General features: G+C 42.6%; 1 protein-coding gene across 1 annotated transcript in view; it reads left to right on the plus strand.

Annotated features, from left to right (window-relative positions):
- Positions 1 to 9,350: 9,350 nt before the first annotated feature.
- The window catches only part of B2M (beta-2-microglobulin), a 6,210-nt gene continuing 2,161 nt past the window's right edge, over positions 9,351 to 13,399 (plus strand). The window contains exons 1-2 of the mRNA XM_006727449.3: positions 9,351 to 9,502; positions 12,708 to 12,983. Of these exons, the coding sequence (XP_006727512.1) occupies positions 9,436 to 9,502; positions 12,708 to 12,983 (343 nt within the window). The 5' untranslated portion in view covers positions 9,351 to 9,435. The remainder of the gene's footprint in view (positions 9,503 to 12,707; positions 12,984 to 13,399) is intronic.

The following is a 13,399-nucleotide window of genomic DNA, read 5'->3' on the forward strand; positions in this document are numbered from 1 at the left end:
CTCTCTCTCTCTCTCTCTCACGCTCTCTAAAATAAATAAATCTTTAAAAAATATATGAAGTCAAACAAGGAGATGCAATTTTTCAATGATAATGACCAGCTTAGGGAAGAATGTGGGAAGATGAGCACTCTTTCTATTGGGCAGTGGAGTGTAACCTCGTACAAAGTCTACGGAGGGCAATTTCAGTGTAGAGGATGTGGTATAATAGGAAAAAACTGGAAATGTCCCCAGTACAGGATTGGGTAAAAAAGTATGGTATATTCATGTCATGAAATACAGTTGACTCTTGAACAACGTGGGTTTGAACCATGTGGATCCACCTATAGGTGGATTTTTTTTCTCCCATAAATACAGTACAGTGCTGTAAATGTGTTTTCCTTATGATGTTCTTAATATTTTCTTTTCTCTTAGCTTTATTGTAAGAATACAGTATATAATGCATATACAAAATATGTGTTAATTGAATGTTTATATTATTGGAAAGGCTTCCAGTCAACAGTAGGTCATTAGTGGTTAACCTTTTGAGGAATCAAAGTTATATGCAGATTTTCAACTGCACGGGCCGGTGGGGGGAGGGGGGTTTGCCTATAACCCCCATGCTGTGCAAGGGGCAACTGTATTATGAAAGCCTGAAAAAACTACATAGATCTCTATTATTATTGAAATATGGATATATTGTCCATGATACATAGTTAAATAAAAAAACCTATTTGCAAAGAAATCTATGCAGAATAATTACATCTTTGTAACCATGTAGATCCATATTTATATCTGTATATGAATAGACGAAGTCTAGAAACAAACATCAATTCATTAGCAGTAGTTATCTTTGGGTGGTGGCTTAACAGACAATTTAAAATATTTTTATTTTTACCTATATAGTCTGAATTTTTCATAATGAATATGAATTTTATAATTAGAAAAACATGAAGCTATGTGGAAAAGCTTTTTAAAATATCAAACAAAAAATGCCTCAAAGACAAATGAGTTAAAAAAAGAAAAAAACCCAGTTTTACTGCACCTGCATCATGATCTAAGGGATAAAGTCCACATTCTTTCCTTGGCACCAAAGTCCTCTGCATGCTCTTTAACCCCTCCAGGTGGAATTAATTGCTTTCCTGGAATCATAATTTAGTCACACGTCTCTAAACCAGAGTCTCTGAGCTCTTTGAAGAAAGATGTTCCCCCAGTGCCAGTCCAGTGCCCAGCACTTAGCAAGGTGCTCAGTAAAGGTTTGTTGAATGATTGAATGATTGTGGTGCACACTGAGATCTGATGGATGGATCAGGGCCAGGCTAAGTAGAAAGAAGCCAACACTTTGGGAGACCTTTGTCTAGAAGGACTAGAAGGCTCTTCCTGTTCCTCTCCTTCTCTGTTTAACACTAGCAAGAGCAGGCAGGGCAGAAGTGGTTTAGCCCACTTGGCGTGTGGCGTCTGTGAATGGTCCAGAAAAGGTAGTTGGGACTAAGCCAGGTTGGCGAGGGTAGTGATGGGAGGGGCAAGACCAAAGCTCCTGACCAGCCCAGGTTTCTGCCCAACTCCCACCCCCTCAGCTATCGCACTGACAATAGCCCTTCCTCAAACACGAGTGTACCAAAAATGCACTATATGGCTAGAATCTGGTTAACCATCAGGTAAACTTGACTTTGAAAGGCAAATATTTATACTGAACTAGGCTCCTGGCAACTAAGGCCCAAATATTCATGATTCTGAAAAAGGGGCATGAATTGTTTTTTTCTTGCTGCTGTAACACCACACGTTGCACAAATTACCACAAACTTGGTGGCTTAAAACAACACAAATTATCATCTTACAGTTCTATAAGTCACAAGTCTAACATAAGTTTCAGGGGGGTTAACATTAAGGCAGGGCTGCTTTCCTTTCTAGAGGCTCCAGAGGAGAATCTGTGCTTCCTGATAATCTCAAGGGGAGATGCAAAGTCCCTTACACCATTCACATTCATTAGGACATGAACAGTTGGGTGGGTGGGGCATTATTCTGCTTACCACAAGGTATGATATGGAGAAAAGTCTAAATTGTTAATAATGAGAAACCAGTTATGTACATAATGACATAGAAAATAGCTATATTATTGGGGCGCCTGGGTGGCTCAGTCGTTAAGTGTCTGCCTTCCACTCAGGTCATGATCCCGGGGTCCTGGGTTCGAGTCCCACATTGGGTTCCCTGCTCTGCGGGAAGCCTGCTTCTCCCTCTCCCACTCTCCCTGCTTGTGTTCCCTCTCTCGCTGTGTCTCTCTGTCAAATAAATAAATAAAAATCTTAAAAAAAAGAAAGAAAATAGCTATATTATTAAACTAAAATAATCAAGTTCAGTTCATATGTATAGAATGATCCAAATTTTGGGGAACCCCCCTTCCCCTCACTAAACTCTGAGGGTGAGCTCACTGAACCACCTTCCACCTGTCACAGCCTGGCTTCTTGGGGTAGATGGTAGAGTCCATCTCACCTTCTCACATCCTCAGGACATCGAGTGGCCAGAGGGGTCAGTCCCATCTCAGATTCTGCTGTCATTGGTCATTGGATAAAAAGACTTTTGGCTAATTTTAGAAATGATAAATTGTCTTTTAGCAAACTCATTTGTGGCAAGTTGATCTACAGTTGCAACAATGATGATAAATAATAAAATAAGGGGAAAAAATCACAAACTCACCAAACTTCTATTTTCTGACTTCCTCCTTTGTATTTTGACTTCTCCAATTGTGTGTATGGTGGCTCTTGTGTATACATCTCTCGCCTTTTGGTGTTTTTGTTTTGTTTTGTTTTAGATTACTGATTTTTCACTAAACAATTCTTCCTGGTTTCTTTACAGTCTTCTTTTAGGAGAAGAGTTTTCAGCAAGTCCCTGCCTTCTGAGCAAAGAACAAAGTGGTGTCTGGCTACTGGACACCTAACAATGACAAAAGAAAAAGGAGAAGAGTTTAGAAAGGTCCAAGACATCAGAGAGTAGAGAGCATAGAATCAAATGCAGGTCCAACAGAGCAGGGGAAAACCAGAAAGGACCACATATACTAACTGGCCAGTATCAGCTAAGCAAGCTGACAAGTGGGAAGCTGGGGTTTAGAGAAATTTGCCAAAAGGGAAAAGGGGCATTTAAAGGAGAGTTGTTTTTTGTTTTGTTTTTTTTTTAAAGATTTCATTTATTTGAGAGAGAGAGAGCATGAGCAGGAAGAAGGGCAGAGGGAGAGGGAGAAGCAGACTCCCTGCTGATCAGGGAGCCCGATGAGGGACTTGATCCCAGGACCCTGGGATTGTGATCTGGGCTGAAGGCAGACGCTTAACCGACTGAGCCACCCAGGTACCTGAGTTTTGATTTTTAATAGTGCTGCATGGAATCTAAAGCAGGATAGAAAATCCAAGTTGGAATTCTTCAATTTGTTTTAAGATTTTATTTATTTATTTGAGAGAGAGAGAGAGCTCTCATGGGGGGGAGGGGCAGAGGGAGAGGGAGAAACAGACTACCCACTGAGCAGGCAGGGTTTGACCCCAGGCTGGGGGCTCCACTGGGGTGGAAGTGGGGGGTGCGGCTGGTGAAGGGGGGAAACCCAGGATTCTGGGATCATGACTTGAGCTGAAGGCACACGCTTAGCCAACTGAGCCACCCAGGCGCCCCAGAATTCTGTAGTTTTTAAATAGAAACTGAGATGCAGACCTGAGGATTTATGAGGTTGGAAAACATGGATTGAAAAGAGGCTGTGCCAGTAACTCGGTCACTGGGTGTAATATCCCCAGGGATGGTGCCCAATGCCTGGCTCCTGGGTTGTCCTGTTGCCCCCACACTGTTAGGGGGTTTTGGCTTCTGCATTTACTTACCACTTTCCTTCATCCAAGCTGACAACTGATGATACCTCTAATCCCTCTTAGAGTGGGTGCTGTGTTCCAAACTATACTAGTCTTTGTAGTTAAAATTTTAAAGTTCCTCACTTTCCAAAGTAAATACAATATATATTGTATATTGTATATATGCAGGATAAGCACCACACCTTAATGGTTTCGCGGGGTGGGGTGGGGAGAGTGAAATAAGAGACAGATGAGGGAACTTTCACTTTTACTTTGTTTGCATTTTTCCATTGGGCATTACAGTCATGTGTTGTGCTTGTAATTAAAAATAAAAAGTACCTTAAATACTGTAGTTACTGTCAAGAGGATTTGAGAGAAATCGGAATTTCATAGGTCTATAGTGCTTGATGTTTTTAATACCAAATGTGTATGGTTTTCCCAATAAAAACAAGTTGGCAATTGAGAGAGCTTGGTGGTTACACACAAACCTGGGGCAGAGATTCCCCACCATCTGGATATCTTAACTGTCTTGAATCTTCCCATGTACTCTTCCTCAAATAGCGATAATTGTACTTACTTTATATTGCTCTTGTGAAGTATCTTCTTTTCTTTTTTTTTTTTTAAGATTTTATTTATTTATTTGACAGAGAAAGACACAGTGAGAGAGGGAACACAAGCAGGGGGAGTGGGAGAGGGAGAAGCAGGCTTCCCGCTGAGCAGGGAGCCCGATGCGGGGCTCGATCCCAGGACCCTGGGATCATGACCTGAGCCGAAGGCAGACGCTTAACGACTGAGCCACGCAGGAGCCCCAGTGAAGTATTTTCCCCCTCCTATGTACGGTGTCTGACTTAGCAGCTATCAAAAAAAAAAAAAAAAAAAAAGACTCGTACTGTGTTCCATTTCCTTTGGGCCTGTTGCCCATTATGTAACAGCTCTCAAATCTGACCATCAGCACAGACACCTCAGGTGGGTGCTAATAAATTAATTATTGTGCTGATTTTAACTCAAGATTGGAATCTCCTGGTGGGCAGAGTCTGTTGTCCCCTTCTGCTTTATTGTTACAGTACTTTCCACAAAGCCTGCACTTAACTGACATTTGCTCAGTTTAATAGAATTGAACTCAAAAGATTGAGGACTTCCAGTCTCCAGATAGACCTAACCAGGATGTACTTTTAGACAGGCAATAACCTACAAACTCCTTAAATTAAACCACTTAACAATAGTCATCTCTGGGTTGTAGGATTACCAGTTTTAATTTTTTCTTTTTTAGAAAAGATTTTATTTATTTGAGAGAGAGAGAGACAGCATGAGCAGGGAGAGGGGCAGAGGGAGAAGCAGACTCCCTGCTGAGCGGAGAGCCGACTCTGGACCTGAGCTGAAGGCAGATGCTTAACTGACTGAGCCACCCAGGCGCCCCTAATTTTATTCTTCATAGTTTTTAGTATGTTCCAATTTTCTAGCTTCTGCATATATTACTTTTGTGGGCGGAAAACAAAATGTCTGTTAAGAAATAATCCTACACATCTCGGTGCTGGTTCCTGTTTATCTACTTCCCCTTACCTTCTCATATGCTTTTAATCCTTGCCCAGAACTCCAAGCCAGCCAATGAATCCTTCCATTGAACCTTCTCTGAAAGTGATTTTCTAGTGGAAATTATGGGGGCCTTTGGAATCAGACAGGCCAGTGTTTGAATCCCAGCCCAGTATGAATGTGGGCAAGTATCTTACCTCTCTATCTCCTCATCTGTAAATGAAAGTAACACCTGCCTTCTAGATTGTTGTGTAGTTTGGGTCAGCAGCCTCACAAACTTTAATTTGTATATGGATCACCTGGGATGTTACTAAAATGCAGACTCTGGTTTAATGTGTCTGGGGTGGACCCAAGAGCGTGCATTTCTAAGAACGCCTAGGTTTTGCTGATGCCAATGATGTATAGACCACACTTCACATTGCAAGGGATTAATGACGTAACATTTGAAAAAGCCCTGGCACAAATGTCCTACCTATGCTTGGTCTTCTCCTCTTGAGTGGGCCTGGTTTTCCTGGCTGTTTGGATGGACCCATCTCAGAAAACTGCTGACCGAAATCCACTTGGTGCAACCCAACTCATTTGAGCATTAACCTATTCCTATTTTCTCCCCACTTTAGTATTGTTCTTTTTCTTTCTGTTCAAGCACTTCATTCTTCTTCTGCCTGACAACAACACAGCTATCTGTGCTTTTGGGGGTTTTTTTTTAATAGCTTTATTCAGGTATAATTGACATACAATAAATTGTACTTAAACTGTACAGTTTAATAATTTCTAAAATATGTATACATCCATGAAATCATCATCAAACTCAAGATAGACTCATATCCATCAACCTAAAGTTTCTTTATCTTCCTGATTCTCCCCTACTCTGCACCTTCCTGAAACCACTCATCTGCTTTCTGTTCCATAAATTAGTTTGCCTTTTCTAGAGTTATATATAAGCAGAATCATACAGTATATACTCTTTTTTTGTCTGGTCTCTTTCATTCAGCACAATTATTTCATCCATGTTGTTGTGTACAGTACTTCATTCCTTGCTTGTTGCTTATAGTATTACACTGTATGGGTATACCACAATTTGTTTATCCAGTCACCTGTTGATGGATGTTTGGATTGTTTCCAGCTTTTGGCTATTACAAATAAAGTTGCTATGAATATTTGTGTACAGGTCTTTGTATAAACATATGCTTTTGGGCGCCTGGGTGGCTCAGTCGTTAAGCGTCTGCCTTCGGCTCAGGTCATGGTCCCAGGGTCCTGGGATCGAGTCCCACATCGGGCTCCCTGCTCCGCGGGAAGCCTGCTTCTCCCTCTCCCACTCCCCCTGCTTCTGTTCCTGCTCTCGCTCTCTCTCTCTCTGTCAAATAAATAAATAAAATCTTTAAAAAACAAAAACATATGCTTTTATTTTCTCTTGGGTAGATACTTAGAATACCCAAGGCTGGATCATATGGCCAGTATATATTTAACTTTTTAAAAAACTGTCAAATTATTTTCTAAAGTGATTGTATCATTTTACATGATATGAGAGTTCCAGTTCTTCCACATTCTTGAAAATATTTACTATTTTTTAAAAAGATTTATTTTATTTATTTGAGAGAGAAAGAAAGAGTGAGTGGAGGGGGAGGGTCAGAGGGAGAGAATCTTCAAGCAGACTTCTCACTGAGCAGGGAGCCCAACACCGAGCTTGATCTCATGACCCTGAGATCATGACCTGAGCTGAAACCAAGAGTCGGGCGCTTAACTGACTGAACCACCCAGGCACCCTGAAATTTTTACTATTTTGAATAAACATTCACTGTAAAAAAATTTTTTAGGAAGGTCATACAGGCAAAAAAAAAAAAAAAAAATTCCAGCCGTTATTCCCATGACTGGGAGATAACACTATTAAATTGCCGTGTTTGTAGATTTCCACAAGTTTACCCTACTAAACAAACAGTGCTCTCAGTTAAAAAAAAAGTTTTGGGGCACCTGGGCGGTACAGTCGGTTGAGTGTCTGACTCTTGGTTTTGGCTCAGGTTGTGATCTCAGGGCTGTGAGAATGGAGCCTGGTATCAGTCTCCACCCTCAGCACAGAGTTGGCTTGGGATTCTCTCTCCCTCTTCCAGACCCCCCCCCTTTTGCTCTCTCTCTCTCTCTCAAATAAATAAGTCTTTTAAAAAAAGTTTTATATCTCATTTTCATTCTCACTATTCAAAGCATGTCATAAATGGAAATTTAAGAAAAATACAGTTCTCCAAACACAAAAAACTGAAAAATATATTTTCTCTGTCTTTATTGCATTTTAAAATTACTTTTTAAATTGGTTTTCTAAGTGAATAGGTCAGAATCTATCTATAGTGAATTTTAAGGATAGTATTTCTCTGTGATGTAGTAAACAGAGATTTTAGAGGTAAAAAATATCCCTGTGTCTTCCTATACTCCCAGGGAACTAGAAAACAATTCAACACGAACATTTCAGGTGTTAAGAGCCTTAAATGAGTTTTTTTAAAAACACAAACAAACAAATGAGAGAAGCAAGAATGTCTTTACTCATAACTTTATGCATAACTATTATTCTTATATTTCGAGAGAATTATGGATAGAGCTGGTAGGAAAACTAGGTAAAAAACATCAATAATTATAGTATGCTTGTTAAACATAAAACACTCTGTTAGGAACTGTGTGAGGCTCTCTGTGCATTATCTCATTTCATTAGGTCCGTGGAGAGTATTCTACTTTTTCTAGTTCAGACATGGCTTCCATAATAGGGGTTATTACAAGGTCTAAAAACATGTAAGAGAAATATATATTTGTTGTTTCCTTGGGGAATCACAACCCAACTCCTTTTAACTGAAAACCATGGTGATTTCCAAGATCTCTGTCCTCCTGCCCCATGGTTCACTTCCTCTCCTCACTGTTCCACTGAGAGACTGGTGGACTCAGCTGCCATGTGATAGCATCTTTTTTAAGGTATCTCTGGAGTATAGGTTTTCTTAAGTGGTCTAACATGGTTATGCTCTTACAGTCAGTAGGTTTGACTTCTTTGGCTGGGCCCATGGCTGAAGCAATCCAAATTCTCACTAAAATTTCAGTGCCCTTATCTTCGAAGTGTCTAAAGCATGAATGCAATGGCATCAGGAGAGTTTGAATCCTAGTCTCAGCTTTTGTTTTCCCTTATCCATAAAAATTAATGGGGTAATTCCTATTTCCTACTGTTTATTCCTATATTTACTGGTTTGTTCAATCAATCATTCATTCATTCCATTTACCGAATGCCTCCTATGTGCCAAACCATTCTAATGTGGTAATTCACAGGGAATGATGTACCTAAAGAGGTCTGTAAACTCTAAGGCTCTAGGCAGTTACTGTTTTGCTATCAGTGGTTTTGTTTTTCCCACAAATCAACAAAACGAAGAAAATTAGTTAAACAAAAGCAGGAAGATACAGAGAAGAATTTCTTGGCACAGGGCTTTATTTACAAAAAGAAACTTTTGCCTGAAGGAATTCAGGAGGCAAGAAGGTCCTTGTCCATTCTGTACGGTTCTCTGAGCCGTCCTCAGGTGGCCTCGAGGTTCCTGGACTATTTTTCTTGCCCAAAGAATCCAGAAACCCTACATTATATTCCTGGGTCGTAGTTACTAATCAAAGTTCTTACTCTGCCCCGCACCATTCATCCTTTGTCCACTCAATCTTTGTGGGCTTGAGTTTTCTCGAATGAAAACCACAGGTCCTAAGGTCCCACCTGGCTGGGACATGGTAAGCAAGTTACTCTGAGGCTGGATGGTTCCTAAAGAGAGAGCGCTGGACCAAGGTAGGTCCAGCCCAAGTTCTACGGTAGGAGGCCCTCTCTCCAGGCTCTGGCGCGCACCCAAGTCGGAGCGCGCGGGTCTAGGGACAGCGAAACCACTCGGTCCAACCCATGCCTTCCTAAGCATCACGGGACCTTACAGGAAAATGAAACTGAAACCGGGAAAGTCCCTCTTTCTAACCTGGCCAGTCCTCAAGCGCTAGGAGACGAGTGACGGCCCCTGCCAGAAGGGTTCTGATTGGCGGGGCGCGCATGGAATATAAGTAGAGGCGCTGGGCGGACAGCCAGTCCTAGTGTCGCGCTGCTCCTGTTTGGGTGGTGATGGCGCCTCTCCTGACCTTCGTCCTCGTCGGGCTGCTCTCTCTCTCCGGCCTGCATGCCGTCCAGTGTGAGTGTCCGCTCTTGCCCTAGCCCCTCTCCTGTGCCCCAATCTTTGTGGCATTCTCCGCATTAACTCTGTAACTCACCCACCCCTCCTCCTCCCTAGTTCTTCTCCCCGGCCTGGGGCTAGCAGCGGGCTTAGTCTGCGGGTGGGGAAGCGGTGGGTGGCCGGGGAGTGGGGAGCTGGGAGGGTGTGCGAGCCCAGGACGCAAGCCTCTTTTTTCTTCTTGGGAGAGGGGGACGCGGGAGGCCTCCGGCATGTGCGTGCCGGGTGGGTCAGGACGAAGTTTCGGGATGATGACAGACTTCGGAACGACAGAGGTTTCTTTTCCGCGGAACCTCTAGCTACCCGGGTGCCGCTGTCTGCCTGGGAGGGCGGGAAGGCGGGTCGCAAAAGCGGGGAGGCGAGGGCTGTGAAAGGGTGGGGACATCGGTCTGGGCTTTGCGGGAGGCACCGCGCGCGTACATCAGTCCGCTGCAACTGCTCTTCTCGGATCCCGGGGGCTTCGGGCTTACTTCGCAACGCCCGGCTGGTTGCCCGCCCCACGAATATGCGGGGAAACCGCGGGGGAGGAATTCACACGTGGAGTTTGTAGAATGTTTGGAGGGGTTACAAAGCGCTTTGACATCATTAATTCACTTGTTACCGTTCCTTGTCGCTTTTAATAATTGTTAAGAGCTAGTTGTTATTGATAAGGAGCGTGCTGGGGACGTTGTGTGCTTTATGCCATTTGGTTCCGAGATGAGCCTACGATGTAAATGCAATGGTTAATATCATCAGCATTTCATACATAAGGAAACTGAGACACCAAGAGTTTAAGTAACTTCATCACCAACAGGGGGGAGAAATGGCAGACAATCTAGCCGGAGCAGAGCTTTTTGTGCGGGTCTGCGCCCTTTGGCTGCAAACTCTGCGGTTTTTCAGTACCTCCTCGTCAGCTTCTGGTGAGATTCTTGCCAGCAAGCTGGAGAGCCTGGGGCCCTGTTGCCTTTTCTTCACAGAGGGCTTCCTCTTTGGCTCTTTGCCTGGTTCTTTCCAAGATGAACTAAGCTTCTACTTTCTGTTTTGAAAACGCGAAGGTTTACCAGTCAGGGAGATTGTAAAACCAGTGATAAGGGTAATCAACATGGTTACCCAGGTCGTCTGTCAGGGACACTCTACATCCTGAGCACGTTCTAAATATCCCGCAATATACCAGAACCCTCATATTTTCCCCTCACAAAAGCTTCTGTGAAGCGGGGGTTTTGATCATGAAAAAAAGTATTTAATTTATAATCTATTCACAAAATAAAGCACAAATACTGTTATTGATATTTGCTGGCGACCATAGAAAACATTTTAAAAATAACAAGCTGACATTAAAAGAAAAATCTTAATTTGAAAATTTCCGAAGTAATACATGCCATGAATAGATAATTTCTAGAAGATACTCCGGAGGGGCGCCTGGGTGGTTCCTTCGGTTAAGCATCTGCCTTCGACTCGGGTCATGATTCCGGGGTCCTGGAATTGAGCTCCACCTAGGGCTCTCTGCTCAGCAGGGAGTGAGCTTCTCCCTCTATGCTCTCTCTCTCTCTTTCTCAAATAAATAAATAGAAATCTTAAAAAAAAAAAAAAAAGATACTCAAGAAATGGGTAATGATGATTTGCCTCTGGGGGTCTATTTTTTGCTCTGTCCCCTGTGTGGGTTTTGTTTCACTGTGGACATAAATTGATGTTTTCCTTAAGCTTCAGAAGCTCAACTAACTGTCCCAAAGTCACAGAACCAGTGAGTGGCTGAGTCCAGATTCAAACCCAGGCCTTGTCTGATACTTGTCCACCTCTTAGAAAAGGTTATTGTGATGTTCTTGCAGAACCCTGCCTGGCTTCCTCAAAGAGAGAATTCTAGGCCTGATGAACCTGTGCTCTGACTCTTACGGCATTTATTATGTTCTAATTATTAGAAGTTCCGATACAAAGAGCTTTCTGATTTGTCTTCATTTTTAACTTTAAGAAAAAAATCAGGGCTTCATTGGGATCCCTAGGCTAGCTCCTGGTGGGGCTGGTGACCTTTCCTTTGATGACAGGGTGTTTCTAGACAGATGAACCTGGTCAGAGTAGCCTAGTACTCCTCCTCCCCACCACCTCGTGGACACGGAGGAGCTGCCCTTTAGTAAACAGATACACCGCATGTATGTGTATTTAAAAGTGAATTATACACATATATTAGTGTCAATCTGTACATTTAGTGGCAGTAACAGTTCTCTTCATTGGATGAAAAATATGGAATGGAGTTTATAATAGTTTCTTTCCATATCTACAGGGATGGTCTAGTTATGCATCCTATTTTGGAAACTACTGTTCTATAGCAGCAACATATTCCCAACGTGGCAGTTAGAGCAATCACTTGAGGGTGCTAATTAAAAATGCAAATACCAGTCTTGCACACATTACCCCACTTGGTCACAGTGGAGAGTATGTTCTTTCTCATTTGCCACAGTCCTCACCCTGCCCTATTGTTCTTACCCAGCCCAATTCACTCATTTATGGTATTTCTGGCTTCTGTACGCATTTAAGTTTGGTTTGAGGCAATAATAATAACAGTATCTACCATTTCCAGAGCAATTGCTGTGTGCCAGGCATTATACTAGACGCTTAATACATATTGAGAAGTCAGATGGGTGTGGATCTAGGCAGGAGCAGGAACCAAAAAGGAAAGGAATAAACATTAAAAAAAAAAAAAAAAGATGGGCTGAAACAAGGTACAATAACATAAGTTTTTTGATGTGGTTGTTATGAAGAGTGTGTGAAGTGAGAAATGAAGTTTGAAAAGTAGGTTGGGGCCAAATCATGAGGACTCTTGAGAGATGTGTGAAGGAATTATATGGGTGCTAATAAGCCATCAAAAGTTCTTGAGAGTCTCCACTGAAAGGTTCTTAAGGATTTGGCACAAATTCCAGTGACAGAAGATGATAATACTAGAAATCTGCTAGAAAAAAACCAAAAAGCCACGAGTAGAGGAATTATGTGGAAAAGATACTAAGTCGTGGTTTTATCCCTCAAAATGGATGTAGCCTTTTGGAAAAGTGGAAGTTCATTTGGCCAGAGTAGAAGTGGAATTGGGAGAAATCAGTCACCAAATTTAAACATTTGTTGCCTGATAGAGCTTTAGACCAAGGTAGTCCCAAGTGAAATACTCTGCAATTTTCATTTGTCTTTCCCTTATGTCTCTCAGATACTCCAAAAATTCAGGTTTACTCACGTCACCCAGCAGAGAATGGAAAGCCAAATTTCCTGAACTGCTACGTGTCAGGGTTCCACCCACCAGAAATTGAAATTGAATTGCTGAAGAATGGAGAGAAGATGAAGGCAGAACAGTCAGACCTGTCTTTCAGCAAGGACTGGACTTTCTATCTTCTGGTCCACACTGAATTCACTCCCAATGGACAGGATGAATTTAGCTGCCGTGTGAAGCATGTTACTCTCAGTGAGCCCCAGATCGTTAAGTGGGGTAAGTTTTTAAGTTCTTTCCTTAGCTACTGACAGTTGTATCTGAGTATAGGCATAGCTTAAAGCTGCTTTGATATAAAAAAAAAAAATCTGCATACTGGGATTGACAGGGAACATTATTAAAGCTCTGGTAAGTGGCACCTTCTGAGACACCTCTGCACAGCCTGAGCCCCGAAACAGTAGTTTCCCTATAGCAGAAACGGAGCGGCAGCAGCCCACACCTGCACAAATGCACATGAGCTCCCCGGGTTTCCTACCTACTGGCCTCCTTGGGCTTTCCTGACAGCCTCATGGATTAGAACCATCAAAGGTCTCAGGGAGGCACAGGCCTTTGTCTGTAGGCCCTGCTCTCCTAGTGCCCTATCCAGTACTCCCTGGCTGGGTTGGGATCTGAGGCTAGTAGGCAAGATTGGGCCC

This window comes from Leptonychotes weddellii, chromosome 9, assembly GCF_054177405.1.
Source record: "Leptonychotes weddellii isolate Sample4059 chromosome 9, ASM5417740v2, whole genome shotgun sequence".
Lineage (NCBI taxonomy): Eukaryota > Metazoa > Chordata > Mammalia > Carnivora > Phocidae > Leptonychotes > Leptonychotes weddellii.